The sequence below is a fragment of the Hyla sarda genome, chromosome 8 (genome assembly GCF_029499605.1).
Source record: "Hyla sarda isolate aHylSar1 chromosome 8, aHylSar1.hap1, whole genome shotgun sequence".
NCBI classification, from domain to species: Eukaryota; Metazoa; Chordata; class Amphibia; order Anura; family Hylidae; genus Hyla; species Hyla sarda.
This window is the reverse complement of record NC_079196.1, coordinates 89,631,560-89,647,009: the sequence shown is the minus strand read 5'-3', so window position 1 is coordinate 89,647,009 and position 15,450 is coordinate 89,631,560. Positions and strand designations below refer to the sequence as shown.

At 38.8% G+C, this 15,450-nt stretch overlaps 1 protein-coding gene across 30 annotated transcripts in view; it reads left to right on the top strand.

Annotated features, from left to right (window-relative positions):
* UNC80 (unc-80 homolog, NALCN channel complex subunit) overlaps positions 1–15,450 on the top strand; it is a 206,662-nt gene that overhangs the window by 66,274 nt on the left and 124,938 nt on the right. For 13 of the 30 annotated variants that reach the window (XM_056535244.1, XM_056535236.1, XM_056535240.1 and 10 more), the window contains exons 18-22: positions 3,465–3,563; positions 10,485–10,735; positions 10,895–11,001; positions 12,479–12,538; positions 12,907–13,090. In XM_056535244.1, the coding sequence (XP_056391219.1) occupies positions 3,465–3,563; positions 10,485–10,735; positions 10,895–11,001; positions 12,479–12,538; positions 12,907–13,090 (701 nt within the window). The remainder of the gene's footprint in view (positions 1–3,464; positions 3,564–10,484; positions 10,736–10,894; positions 11,002–12,478; positions 12,539–12,906; positions 13,091–15,450) is intronic. The other 17 variants (XM_056535267.1, XM_056535266.1, XM_056535264.1 and 14 more) reach the window with 8 other exon arrangements.

The following is a 15,450-nucleotide window of genomic DNA, read 5'->3' as shown; positions in this document are numbered from 1 at the left end:
AAGGAAGAGACAGGCCAAGGACAGGTGACTGTCAGAATCCTTGCACAGGGGACGACAACCCCTAAAGGAGGAGAAGAGTTGGAACAAGTTGGCGAGAAAGAGCAGGAAGCAAAGCTTCAGCTGCAGAAAAATTAGTTTGCGGCTCTGCAGGATGAACTTTCCCGCTCCCAGGATCTTGTGACCAGAGAGAGAATTGGAGAGTCTGGCCAAGCAGACCTCATTCAAGGAGGAAGAAGTGAATGTTCTGTGTGAGGCATATCAGGCTCTACAAAGTGATCACAAGGCTAGGTTGGTAGCCATGGAAGAGCTGGAGAAGGAGAAAGTAGTAATGGCTCATAAGGTGCAGAGCCAGGAGGCGCAGAACAAAATGCACCTTAAGTCTCACGCACCTATCTTGGATTCACTGGGAACGCAGCTCTCTGAACAAACGGCTCAGCTAAAAGTCTATGAGCAGAACGGGTCCAAAATGGGGCAGCTGAGTAAAGACAATGAGCAGATGAGAGAACAACTGCTGTCCCTGGAGGATACTGTCAAAAACTTGACAGAATTCCTGGAAAGTGAGAAGGTGAACTCTGCTAAGCTCAAGAGTGAGCAGCAGAAACATTTAAAGCTACTGGAGACTGAGATGCTTTCTCTAAAAATGGCAGAGTCTGAGCCAGGCAGAGAAATTCTCTGAGGCAGAAGCTAAACCAGAGATAACTGCAGAAGTCCGGCAAATGGGTGATACAGGCTTGGTTGAACACCAGCAAAGTTCGGGCGATGGTCGTACCAGTGACAGAAGAAGAAAAGGCCTGGAGTATCTGCCTTGTCCAGAGCACTGCACAGACCAAAGAGAAGAACCTGGCATTGGAAAGGTGTGACATGAATTCCATCTTTTACATGGAATTTGTCAAAGGTGACCAAAAGTCTTGTGCTTGGTGGCTGATGAAAGTGCAAATGAAAGAAGGGTGCGCCATTGAAGTGGTGCATATAAAATCTGCTGAAGAAGTAAGCCAAGTGCCTCAAAACCTGTTGGACGAAGTTGTTCAAGGAAAAGGAAAGGCAGTTGGACTCTGCCTTTTGAATACAAGTGCTCCTCCCTGTTGGTTCTGAGCAAGGGGGGGGGGTATATGTGACAGTGTGGCAAGGATAGGGTGTACTTCCCTAGCTAACCCTGGAGAAACCTTCACCTGTGGCCTAATTAATGAGGTAGCAGAGAGGGGAAGTCTGTTTAAAAGGTAGTCAAACAGTGTAGTCTGGGCTCTCCCCAGAATACAGCAAGATGGCTGTGGGGGGAGGCAGGGGTCCTGGTGAGGAACACACAGCCCGAGCTGTGAGTGGCCCCAACAGTGAAGTGGACAAGAAAAGGAGACTTAGGACACACAGCAAGAGGTTGCACATGCTGTGTGTGAACAGAAGGTTGCAGGAGGCATATGTTTAACTGGCCGGGAAAAGCCCACCAGTTGATAGTCAGGGCATGCTGAATTGTTTAGTTAGTGATTAGACGATCTAGGGTTTTGTTTGTTCCTGTCATATGTTTTTATTTATCCTGCAACCTGTCTAATAAAGCTGGCGAGGGGCCGGACTTGCATAAAGTACTGTTGTTTGCTGCTGATTGAAGTGTAAACGTGTCCTGTGGCGGTGTCAGGGACGATCCCAGAGCTATCCCCAGGGAGAAATCCTTATATTTCTAATGTATATCCTTATTACACCATCCACATTAGTTACATATGCTACCTGCTACCTTCAACGTCATAGTGAGGGCATTTTCACATCACATTTTTATTTTAGTTGATACCATTAATGGATCCAAAGGTTCCCTTATGGTTAAAACTGTCCATTTGTGAGCGGCAACAGCCCGTCTGGGCTAAGGAGTGTTTCTTCACACATGATGTCCACCATTGATTGGATATTGCTCAGCTCCTTAACCACTCTGCTCAGCAGATGCCAAGACTTAAAAGGAACATTGGCTGTAAGCACCCTACCATCAGTTCCCCATAATCTCAGCTATAGTCAGATGTTGCTGAATATAGTAGTAATTTCTGGATTTAAGGTCAAGCCCCGCATTTTAGTGCTGGGGCACTTAATGTATGAATTAGTCCCCATTCCCTCTTTACTGTTGAACCTGGAAAGTACTGCCAGAGCTGATCCCATTGTTATTAAAGGGGTACTCCGGTGAAAACCTTTTTTCTTTTAAATTAACTGGCTCCAGAAAGTTAAACAGATTTGTAAATTACGTCTATTAAAAAATCTTAATCCTTCCTGTACTTATTAGCTGCCGAATACTACAGAGGAAATTCTTTTCTTTTTGGAATGCTCTCTGATGACATAACGAGCAGAGTACTCTCTGCTGACGTTATTATAATAATAATAATAATAAGTCTTTATTAATTTATTGTTGTCCTTAGTGGGATTTGAACCCAAGGCCCCAGTGCTGCAAGGCACCAGTGCTAACCACTAAGCCACCATACTGTCCTTAGCATGCATCTGCTATGCACGGTTGCTAAAATGGACAGAGATGTCAGCAGAGAGCACTGTTCTTGTGATGTCATCAGTGTTCCAAAAAGAAAGGAATTTCCTCTGTAGCATTCAGCAGCTAATAAGTACTGGAAGGATTAAGATTGTTTAATAGAAGTCATTTACAAATATGTTTAACTTTCTGGCACCAGTTGATTTAAAAGAAAAAAGGTTTTCACCGGAGTACCCCTTTAAAGGGCTCATTCAAGGCATCCAGTGTATCAGTGAGGATGCTGGACTGGTTTAAACATCAGATAGGAAAGCGCTTATTGAAGTATTTTTTCCTATTTGGTTCTAAAATTTTGCTGCCAGAAAATGGAAGAAAATTACTCAAAATCACAGAAAAAAGGCCTTACTAACTGGGTACGGGTACAAGCACAGATATACTTCAGCACAACACTGTGCCCATGTATGTGAAGGGTGTAGTAGATACATAAACCACCGGCAAACTGCAAGTGCGTCCGTATCCTGTAAAAAAAAAAGGAGATCATAACTGGTTGAACGTAAGGCTGTAGAAGTGAAACTAAACTGAATTTTTTATTAAAAGCAAACTTATTGGAGCTTTTTTTTGCAAGTGTTTTTATTAGCTTTCAGCGTTGGAATAAAGGCACTTTAATGCACTAAATGTTTTCTCTGAGTGCTTGTGCTACAAAAAGGTTCAAGCTTATCAATTGCAAAGCTGTGTGGCTGATTTTTTATTTTTTTTTTTTTTGCTCTCATGCTCTTCCATTTCACTGCTTGCTCTTGCTTTATTATATATATATATATATATATATATATATATATATATATATATATATATATATATATATATATATATATATTGTAAACAGTATATGGGTTACACAGGATTCTTTTGTAGTATTTTGTATAAATGAAAGTTCCAAGATAAATTTTAGCTAGCTAAAAGGGAATGGGGCAACAGTTGACTTTTTTCTTTCCTCTGGTTGGCGCTATTGTACTCCTAGACCAGAAGAAGCGAGCGCTCCTGAAAAGGGTCGGGTATCCTATGCACCCGAGGAGTGCCGAAGTTGCATCTCTAGCTACCCCCCACAAACTCCAGAGCAGTAAGTAGGCAACTATTGCAAAGTTGTATATGCTTCAGGGGGAAATATTTATAAATGGTTATTTACTGCATTTACTGCTTTACTGCCGAAAAAATTTTGCAATGTGCACCACATGTGGACATGTGACAAATCTGGCACATTTTAAAGCCTCTGTTGTCCAATAACACCTCCACTGTGATATAAATGGTGACAGTATTATGGACCTAAAACTTTTAATATATATAGCGTAGATTGCCCAATATCCTAACCAATGCCATTTTTACTGAAGTGGCCACCATAGCCACACAACAAAAGGTGATTTAACTTTTGAATGTCTCCCTATGTGTTCTATTACCAGATACTGCATTGTCATTTTCTAGTTAAATATTAGATAACCTAAAGCTCCTGGGCCCTTATGCAAATCTGTATCCCAACTATAATGAAGTTGTTGTTGTTTTATTTTTTTTAACATCTTTCCTCAAAAATGAAAAATAGTGATTTGCATTATTCTTCCAAAAAAAAAAAAAAACATGTATTCCTAGAAAGGGGAAAAAGGTGAGCAAAGGCAAGGTGATTTCTTATATTATGTGAGGATCCAGTAAACTTAAAGGATCTGCCCAAAATTTCATATACAGTGAGGATCAAAAGTTTGGGCACCCCAGGTAAAAATTTGTATTAACCCCTTAAGGACTCAGCCCATTTTGGCCTTAAGGACTCAGACAATTTAATTTTTATGTTTTCATTTTTTCCTCCTCGCCTTCTAAAAATCATAACTCTTTTATATTTTCATCCACAGACTAGTATGAGGGCTTGTTTTTTGCGCGACCAGTTGTCCTTTGTAATGACATCACTCATTATATCATAAAATGTATGGCGCAACCAAAAAACACTATTTTTGTGGGGAAATTAAAACGAAAAACGCAATTTTGCTAATTTTGGAAGGTTTTGTTTTCACGCCGTACAATTTCTGGTAAAAATGACATGTGTTCTTTATTCTTGGGGTCAATACGATTAAAATGATACCCATTATTATATACTTTTATATTATTGTTGCGCTTAAAAAAAATCACAAACTTTTTAACCAAATTAGTACGTTTATAATCCCTTTATTTTGATGACCTATAACTTTTTTATTTTTCCGTATAAGCGGCGGTATGGGGGCTAATTTTTTGCGCCATGATCTGTACTTTTTTTTGATACCACATTTGTATATAAAAAACTTTTAATACATTTTTTATAATTTTTTTTTTAATAAAATGTATTAAAAAAGTAGGAATTTTGGACTTTTTAAATTTTTTTTCGTTCACGCCGTTCACCGTACGGGATCATTAACATTTTATTTTAATAGTTCGGACATTTACGCACGCGGCGATACCAAATATGTCTATAAAAAATGTTTTTTACGCTTTTTGGGGGTAAAATAGGAAAAAACGGACGTTTTACTTTTTTATTGGGGGAGGGGATTTTTCACTTTTTTTTTACTTTTACTTTTACATTTTTTTACATTTTTTTTTACACTTGAATAGTCCCCATAGGGGACTATTCATAGCAATACCATGATTGCTAATACTGATCTATTCTATGTATAGGACATAGAACAGATCAGTATTATCGGTCATCTCCTGCTCTGGTCTGCTCGATCACAGACCAGAGCAGGAGACGCCGGGAGCCGCACGGAGGAAGGTGAGGGGACCTCCGTGCGGCATTATGAATGATCGGATCCCCGCAGCAGCGCTGCGGGCGATCCGATCATTCGTTTTAATCGCGAACTGCCGCAGATGCCGGGATCTGTATTGATCCCGGCACCTGAGGGGTTAATGGCGGACGCCCGCGAGATCGCGGGCGTCGGCCATTGCCGGCGGGTCCCTGGCTGCGATCAGCAGCCGGGATCAGCCGCGCATGACACGGGCATCGCTCCGATGCCCGCGGTTATGCTTAGGACGTAAATGTACGTCCTGGTGCGTTAAGTACCACCTCACCAGGACGTACATTTACGTCCTGCGTCCTTAAGGGGTTAAAGAAGCCAAGGAAAGATGGAAAATCTCCAAAAGGCATCAAATTACAGATTAGACATTTAGAAAGTTAGATTTTATTTTCATCACTTACACTTTCAAAATAACAGAAAACTAAAAAATGGCATCTGCAAAAGTTTGGGCACCCTGCAGAGTTAATATCTTGTACTGTGCCCTTTGGCAAGTATCACAGCTTGTAAATGCTTTTTGTAGCAAGCCAAGAGTCCTTCAATTCATGTTTGAGGTATCTTTGCCCATTCGTCCTAACAAAAGTCTTCCAGTTCTTTGAGATTTCTGGGCTGTCTGTCACGCACTGCTCTTTTAAGGTCTATCCATAGATTTTCAATTATGTTGAGGTCAGGAGATTGTTAAAGCCATGGCAAAACCTTCAGCTTATGCCTCTTGATGTAAACCCCGGTGGATTTCGAGGTGTTTTTAGGATCATTATCCATTTGTAGAAGCCATTCTCTCTTTAACTTAAGCTTTTTCACAGATGGCATCAAGTTAGCATCCAAAATTTACTGACATTTTATTGAATCAATTTTTTCTTCTACTCGTGAGATGTTCCCTGTGCCACTGGCTGCAATACAACCGCAAAGCATGATTGATCCACCCCCATGCTTAACAGTTGGACAGAGGTTCTTTTCATTAAATTCTGTTCCCCTTCTTCTCCAAACTTACCTTTGCTCATTCCGGCCAAAAAGTTACATTTTAACCTCATCGGTCCACAGAACTTGTTTCCAAAATGCATCAGGCTTGTCTATATGTTCATTTGCAAAGTTAAAACACTGATTTTTGTGGTGAGGACGTAGAAGAGGTTTTCTTCTGATGACTCTTCCATGAAGACCATATTTGTACAAGTATCTCTTCATAGTAGATTAGTGTACCACAACTCCAGTGTTTTTCTAACAATCCTGCGAGCTGTTCTGTCCGATGTTTTCCTTGGTCTTCCAGATCTTGCTTTAACTTCCACTGTTCCTGATGACTGCCATTTCTTAATTACATTCCGAACAGAGGATATTGACATCTAAAAACGTTTTGCTATCTTCTTATAGCCTTCTCCAGCTTTGTGAGCGTCAACTATTTTCAGTTTAATATTTCTAGACAACTGCTTAGAAGAACCCATGGTTCTGATTGTTGGGGCGAGGTCAGATGAGTCTGGGCATTTAAAACCTTTGAGATTGACATCACCTGGTCTTCCCAGATGATGATTGAGAACAATCCATGGCACTGGCAGGTCTCAGCTTTGCAAAGGGGGCAGTGCATACTATAAATTCTGTAGGGTGCCCAAACTTTTGCAGATGCCATTTTTTTGTTTTCTGTTATTTTGAAAGTGTAAATGATGGAAATAAAATCTAACTTTTGTTGACATATTATAATCTGTAATTTGATGTCTTTTGGAGATGTTTCCATCTTTCCTTGGCTTCTTTATGCACATTAATACAAATTTTTACCTGGGGTGCCCAAACTTTTGATCCCCACTGTATATGGCAAGCATTGGAAGCAATGGAATAGAGTATATTATTTCCAAAAATATAAATATATAGTTTCTTGTTACAGTACGAATGACTGTGCCCCACAGAAATATTTTATATGATGATTTTTTTTTAACTTACTTTTGCTCACATGCGACCTATTTATGAAATAGTCGCACAATCTTGATAAATAAATCACACTTAGGCAAAACCTGGGAAAACCACTTACAATTTTTTTTTAAAAGTAGAAAAGTTTTCCCTTATGTTAATAGCTGAAGTTCTTTATCTACACTTTATTACCAATAGCGTTGCCAGAGAGTGACGGTAATGGGGGGGGGGGAGGACGGGGGGGGTGTACCGCATAGGATGACACCCTGACTGGCCTGCCTGGCACTAAATAGCTGCACTTCAACTATCCCGCAACAACCTATCCACCCTTCTCACAAATTAAAAAATATTAAAAACACACTATGGCGCACCATGAATATCCGTACTCTGGAGGCTTTTTTGTTTAATTTTGAGCCCGCATTTTGTGACGTTGATGGGTGGAGTCTTGCGTCGCTGTGCTCAGGCCGGAGTTTACGTCAGGAAGGAAGACAGCGATTTATCAAACTGTCTGAGAGAAAAAGTGGAGAGATCTTCCCACAGCGACCAATCACAGCTCAGCTAACGAGCTCTGGTAAAGTGAAAGCTGAGCTGTGATTGGCTGCTATGGGAAAATCTCTCCACTTTTTCTCTCCCATATTTTGATAAATCTGGACCTATATGTGTAATGATTATATATGTAAGTAATTACAATATTAGAATATGGATACAATATAAGATACAGTTGGGCATGGATACATACAGGTTCTATATGTAATCCTGCAGCACATTTGTCCTCAGATGTTGCAGCTGTGCTTGTAGATCCTATACACCTGTAGGTTGCTGATTCTGGCTTGCCATAAATGCTCAATTGGCAATAGAGACAATGTAGGAATACAGACCTCTAGATATAAATATAATGTTAAATAATTAGATTAAATAGCTAGTTAATGTAATGGTATATCAATAGATAAGTCCAAGTAGGGCCCTTGCTATGGACTACATACAATTAAAACACTCTGTACGTGAATACATAAAATAAATAAATGAATGAATGCAACCAAAGAATAAGTTGGCCAGCACTATTGATTCCAAATTATTGTAAAAACCTGGCTTACAGGTGCAGGCTGCTGGGCTAAATATACAGCAACAGGAGAATACAGCAGCACACTGCCAGCACAAAGATATAGATGAAACATGAGTATATAGATAAAACATGAGTATATAGATAGAACATGAAATGAATGAATGGATAGATATCAGAAGTTACAGCCACCCACAGTACTTTCAACAAGGTATTGTTAATCCAATAGGTGTGGTTCAACGAGCTATTGTTATATCCAGTATTGTTATAGATAGTTAGTAACAGATTTTCAGTTGTTTCTGTTACAAAACAACTGAAAATCTGTTACTAACTATCTATAACAATACTGGATATAACAATAGCTCATTGAACCACACCTATTGGATTAACAATACCTTGTTGAATTTACACAGGACTGTGGGTGGCTGTAACTGCTGATATCTATCCATTCATTCATTTATTTATTTTATGTATTCACGTACAGAGTGTTTTGATTGTATGTGGTCCATAGCAAGGGCCCTGCTTGGACTTATCTATTGATATACCATTACGTTAATAAACTTGTTTTTCGTATAACTAGCTATTTAATCTAATTATTTAACATTATATTTATATCTAGAGGTCTGTATTCCTACATTGTCTTTATTGTATTTGTTTTGGCACGAAGGGTACGTGCAACACATCACCTCGAGATATATATATATATATATATATATATATATATATATATATATATATAAAACCTATTTATACATTTTATATAGTGCGAGCCCCCCTAACTCCTGTTTTTTACTGCTTCAATTGGCAATAGATCTGGGGGGAGATTTATTAAAACCTGTCCTGAGGAAAAGTTGCTGAGTTGCCCATAGCAACCTATCCGATCGCTTCTTTCATTTTTAAGAGGCCTTTTCAAAAATGAAAGGAGCGATCTGATTGGTTGCTATGGGCCACTCAGCAACTTTTCCTCTGGACAGGTTTTGATAAATCTCCCCCCTGGTGTCTGTCCAGGCCAAGTAAGGCTGGGTTCACACTACGTTTTGTACTTACGGTTCCCGTATATGGCTGGGAGAAGGGGGCGGGGCTTAATCGTGGCGCCCGCACTCAGCCGTATAGGGGAATCGTATTTAATGCATGTCTATGAGCCGACCGGTGTGAACCACAGCCTCCGGTCGGCTGCGTTTTCGGCCATATGCGGTTTCCCAACCGTAGGCAAAAACGTGGTCGACCGCGTTTTTGCCTACGGTCGGGAAATCGCATACGGCCGAAAACGCAGCCGACCGGAGGCTGCGGTTCACTCCGGTCAGCTCATAGACATTCCAAACGTATTATAAAGATTGAATTAAATGTACTCAATATCTAATGACTTACAGCTGATCTTGTACTTATTTTAATATTTTTATCATAGAATTGACTAAAGTGTTCCTTTGCCTTTGTGATTTAGTTTTACCTAGGGATTAGACACATCAGCAGTTAGTCCTGCCAAATACAATAATAAGGGGTATTAATAAGGAAATAACTTTCACATTTGATGACCTTAGGCTGTTATAGCAATAACATACGACATTATAATTGTGAAGAACTATTTTGATTCTGTTATTTGTCTGTGTAATATTTATAATAACCGATCAATTTGTATAGATTTGGATTCTAGTAAATATTTCATTATCAGTGCCAAAAAGTCTAATAGCTAATACCCTATGGCTCAGGAGAAATGGGGAAATGTTTTTTTATGATATCTATAAATCTGGTATTGGTGAAAATGGTTTGCAAATCATAGTACCCATATAATATATATATATATCTATATATCTATATATCTATATCTATATCTATATCTATATATATATATATATATATATATATATATATATATAAATAATATTAGCCACAGTTCCCCCCGACAGACGAAGAAAATGTTGTCATAGTGACCACACCAGATCTTCTTACTGTTTTCCTCCAATATAAAACGTGGCCCTTAGCTACTTACAGTGCCTCTCCTGGCCTGATCTTTGTTTTCAGTGACCCCTCCTGTCAGCAGCTACAATGCCGGCCCTTCTTTATGCATGGTAATTTGCACATTGCCATCCAACAACCTTCACCTTGATTCCACAATAGCTACACTGACTGAACACAGTAACACAGTAGCCTTATGGTATTTTTTCTTTACAATGAACATATAGTCCGTCATTACAGATGGTATGTCAGTTATACATGATGTGATTGGACCTACAATTTAGCTTCTCCATGAATAATCCTCTTCCTTCTGCTTTGTCTTTCTATCTCGCAGCAATGCAGATAATTTAAATGTTCACCCTGACCTATCTCGCAGTGATGAGCAAATGCAAGGTGCAGGATTAGGCCGTAAAGATTTCTGGCGTAAGGTGTTCAAATCGCAGAGTGCTGCAAGTGACACTAGTAGTCAGTCAGAACCAGACACCTCAGAATGCACCACAGCTCATTCCGGTAACACCAATGAGAAGCGTTCAAGATCCAGATCCCGTCGGATATCACTACGCAAAAAACTAAAGCTTCCACTAGGTTGGTGATTATAATATATCTTGATAATGTTGGTAAAATTTTAAATAAAAAAAATTCAAAAATAGTGCCTATCGTTCTCCTCAAGGAAAACACTTTGAAACTGTAAAACAGTAATGCTAGTCCTACTACTACTAATGCTAGTCATGTTTGCTGCTACAGGCAATTGGTTGAAACGTTCGTCCCTCTCTGGGCTCACAGATGGTGTGGAAGATCTTCTGGACATCAGCTCTGTGGACCGCCTCTCATTCATTAGACAGAGCTCTAAGGTAACCTTTCTGAATGAGCGCCAGTACCTAAGGAATTCATTGTGTCTTACCATGAATTCCAAATATTCCTAATGATTGTTGTGATTATTGTATATTTCAACATTTTACCACTATATATATTATAGAAATGTTTTTGTAGTTTAATTTGCTTACACCAAGGTTTCCTGAAGACCAATGCACTATATTTTTCAGTTACGTTGTTCATAGTTGTGTGTTGTTGTGTTTTGTTGATCCGCTTAACTGGTTCATGTTCAGGGGATTTATAATTAGTGTACATTAGTTACAGGTAGAGTTTTTTTTTTACTTTATATATTTTTTTATTTTTAAATAATATAGTATTACTGTACAGATTACTTTTTGTTCAGCAATACCTAAGAAAAAAAACTAAAATAAAAAACATTTTGATGTAGTATATGTCCAATTATGGGTATTTCAGTCAGGGCTAGCAGTATGACAGAAAATGGTTGAGGACAGGGGAATTTAATTTTATGTAAATTTTATTTATTTATTTTTACTTTTATTTTTGAAGCTATTGGGGGGCTTTTACATATTATATATTATTTTTAGACTGTAACTGGGGCTACACAGTTTTAGTGACAGCTTACACTGTACCAGGTCTAGATAAACCCAGCCATGGCTTGCTGCTTTGAGTAGGCCTAAATCTCTTATTAAAGGGGTACTCTAGTGGAAAAAATTTTTAAGTCAACTGGTGCCACAAAGTTAAACAGATTTGTAAATTACTTCTATTTAAAAATCTTAATGCTTCCAGTACTTATCAGCTGCTGTATACTCCACAGGAAGTTGCTTTTCTTTCTGGAGTTTTCTTCTGTGTGACCACAGTGCTCTCTGCTGACACCTCTGTCCTTATCAGGAACTGTCCAGAGCAGTAGATGTTTGCTATGGGGATTTGCTTGTACTCTGGACAGTTTCTGACCTGGACAGAGGTGTCAGCAGAGAGCACTGTGGTCAGACAGAAAGGAATTCCAGAAAGAAATACAACTTCCTCTTTAGCAAACAGCAGCTGATAAGTACTGGAAGGATTAAGATTTTTAAATAGAAGTCGTTTACAAATCTGTTTAACTTTCTGACACCAGTTGATTAAAAAATATTGTTTTATACTGGAGTACCCCTTTAAGGGTGCCCAATAGCATAAACCTCAAGAATAATACACAAGCAAAGTCCAGTCACAATTGGAAACATGTTTATATTTTATGTCCAAAAATGTGGTACCATGTTTGGTTTCACAAGCTATTCAACATAGAGAAGACACTTTTATTGATCCATCCACACAAAATACCAATGTAGCATTGCATCTATAATCTCTATATTTATATTACAAAGAACTTTATCATGTAAGATGTTGAAAAATAAATATTGAAGTTTTTGGGGTCGGGGGAGGGGGCTGGCATGATTGGTCTTTATTGATTTAATTACTAGAGTGCCTTCTGAACCTGTCTCCTCCTTCTCATTTGCATAGAATGCCGCTGGCTTTAGGAAGAGCTTGCCAGCACAGGAGATGGGGGAGACAGATAAAAAGGTAAATAGCTTCATATAAATAAATAGCTAGTACAACATACCAGCCTATATGACATATAAACTTTTTTTTAAATAATTTGTAGAAATGTACAAAATGAATGTAATAAACTATATAATGTAATGTCTTAGACTAGAATTTGTAATTGTGTCATTGTTATGTTTTACTTATTGCACGTGGAGCTTTGTCCTTGAAGGGACTGTTAGCAGCAAAGTAATAATAGGCAATATTATCTATAAAGTATAATGGGACTTATGTTTATGTTGTATTTTGTCTGTGTTTACATGTTCGTATACTGTATACACATGTGTAGAACACATATAAACTTTAAGTACTTTAACTGTTATTTCTGTGTTCACATGATCACACAGAAATTCTCATATTTCTCATTGATGAAGGTGAAATTTACGAGTGCTGTAAAGTTGTCAGAAGCCGGCCCAGGATCAGGGATGGATGGCGGCAGAGATGAAGAAGAGAATTTTTTCAAGCGTCTTGGTAAATGGCGCTCAAGCAGAAGGAATACATCCAGGCTTCATCACACAGAAGAAAAAGATGGTTAGATATCAGGGTTCTCTTTTTCTGTTCCTTTGCAATTCTTTTACCTTCTTTCATTGATTTTTAACCCTTTTGCTGCTGAGGTGACTTGCAATGGATTCATGAACAGTTCACTGCAACCTCCTTACTTAGCAAAACATAACCCATAACAATTCCTATTTTTTCATATTATTCCTATCTAATTCAACAGTGACTTATCCATTCCATTCGTCTCTCCTTTTTATTTTCTTTTTTTTTCTCTTCTAATTCTTCATATAGCAATAAGAGTTAAAGAAAACCTAACTGCTTTGTTTGAGAACAATTCCTTTTTACTTCCATATGGTGTAGGTGGTCATTTTGTCACCTGGTTTATAAAGTTATGGGAAATTTGCCTATAAGTACGTCTATATACCGCTTTTGTCAGGAAAGCAATAGACATGGATGCACGCTCATACCTACTCACACATATGCAATTGCGTAGCCCCAAGGGCGCACCTGCCATGTGGCTGCTATGAGGCCCTTGGAGAGAAAATCCCATCCCCAGTTGTTGATAAAAATCAAAAGGGAAATAAACACCTTTTTGTCCAGGGGGGCAAAACCGGACACCATAATAGGGGGCCTGTGTTGACCTTTTCTGTAGGGGCCCCTCTCTTCAACGTACACCACAATATAGACAACTTCAATGCAAAGTCGTCAAACACCTGTGAGGTGTTAAGGCTCACTGTACCCCTTGTTACATTCCTTGAGAGGTGTAGTTTCCAAAATAGTATGCCATGTGGTTTTCGTTTTAAAAAATCCCACAGTTACTCTTTCCCTCTTGAGCCATGTTGTGAGCCTGCAGAGCAACATATGCGGTATTTCCATACTCAAGAGAAATTGGGCTACAAATTTTGGGGGGCTTTTTCTCCTTATACCACTTTTAAAAATGAAAAAAAAAAATGGGGCTACAAGAACAGACCCTCAAATCCACTTCAAACTTAACTGGTCCCTGAAAAATTAAGGTTAGAAAATTTTGAAAATTGCTGCTATACTCTGAAGCCCTCTAATGTCTTCAAAAAGTAAAAACATGTCAACTTTATGATTTCAAAACAAAGTAGACATATTGTATATGTGAATCAATACATAATTTATTTGGAATATCCATTTTCCTTACAAGCAGAGAGTTTCAAAGTTAGAAAAATGCTAAATTTTCATGAAATTTTGGGATTTTTCACCAAGAAAGGATGCAAGTAACGACAATAATTTACCACTTTGTTAAAGTAGAATATGTCACGAAAAAAACAATCTCGGAATCAGAATGACAGTTAAAATCATCCCAGAGTTATTAATACTTAAAGTGACAGTGGTCAGATTTCCAAAAAAGGACTACGTCCTTAAGGTGAAAATTAGCTGTGTCCTTAAGGGGTTAAAGGGGTACTCCAGCCCTAAGACATCTTATCCCCTATCCAAAGGGGACGTCAGTCTCCAGAGCGAATATCGCTCCGGGTCTGATGAAGTATCATGATGTCACGCCCCGCCTATAGGCTTGCATTGAGGAGGCGGAGCCTGATATCACACGGGAGGCGGAGTCGTGATGTCACGATACTCCGGCCTCATGATCGTGATCCATCAGACCTGGAGTGATGTTCACTCCAGAGGCTGATGATAACAGGGTGCTGCATGAAGGATTGCGGGGGGGTGGTCCCCAGCGGCGGGACCCCCGCAATCAGATATCTTATGCCCTATCCTTTGGATAGGGGATAAGATGTCTTAGGGCTGGAGTACCCCTTTAAGGTCAAAGTGGGTTTGGTCCTTAAGGGGTTAAGGGTAAATTCACATGAGGTAGAAATGGTGCTGAGTTTACCAACAGCTTTACCCAAGTAACATTCACAGCTGTCAGGGGAGCAGTCAAGGTTTAGGCCTACACAGCTTGGTATTTGGGGCATAGACCCACTCATACTTTTGTCTGTATACATATTTATACAAAATGACTGCCTCCACTATGGATCAGCAAGTGAATAACCATAAAAATCATAATTGGATTTTACTGAAAAGCATGTAAATATGTCATTGTGAACATCCATTCCACAACCCCTTGCCATCTCACAGCATGCTTCCTTTGTACCAGCTGCACCTTTTTTTCTCAAAATTCTGGAGTCCACATTCCCAAAAAGACATTATTAAACCAATTCCATGTGTTACGGACTCACAATCCATACTATTCTTTTTAGTTTTATCTTTTCTAGAAGTAAATTTTTGTTAATACTTCCAGACATTGAATGAGATGAAAATCCCACCCAGATACCTTGTTTCAATTATCTATTTTCTTCTGTGTTTGCATGTTTAGCATTTGCATAACCATTTCCAAATAAGACACTGTCCTTTCTGCATCAGCACTATTA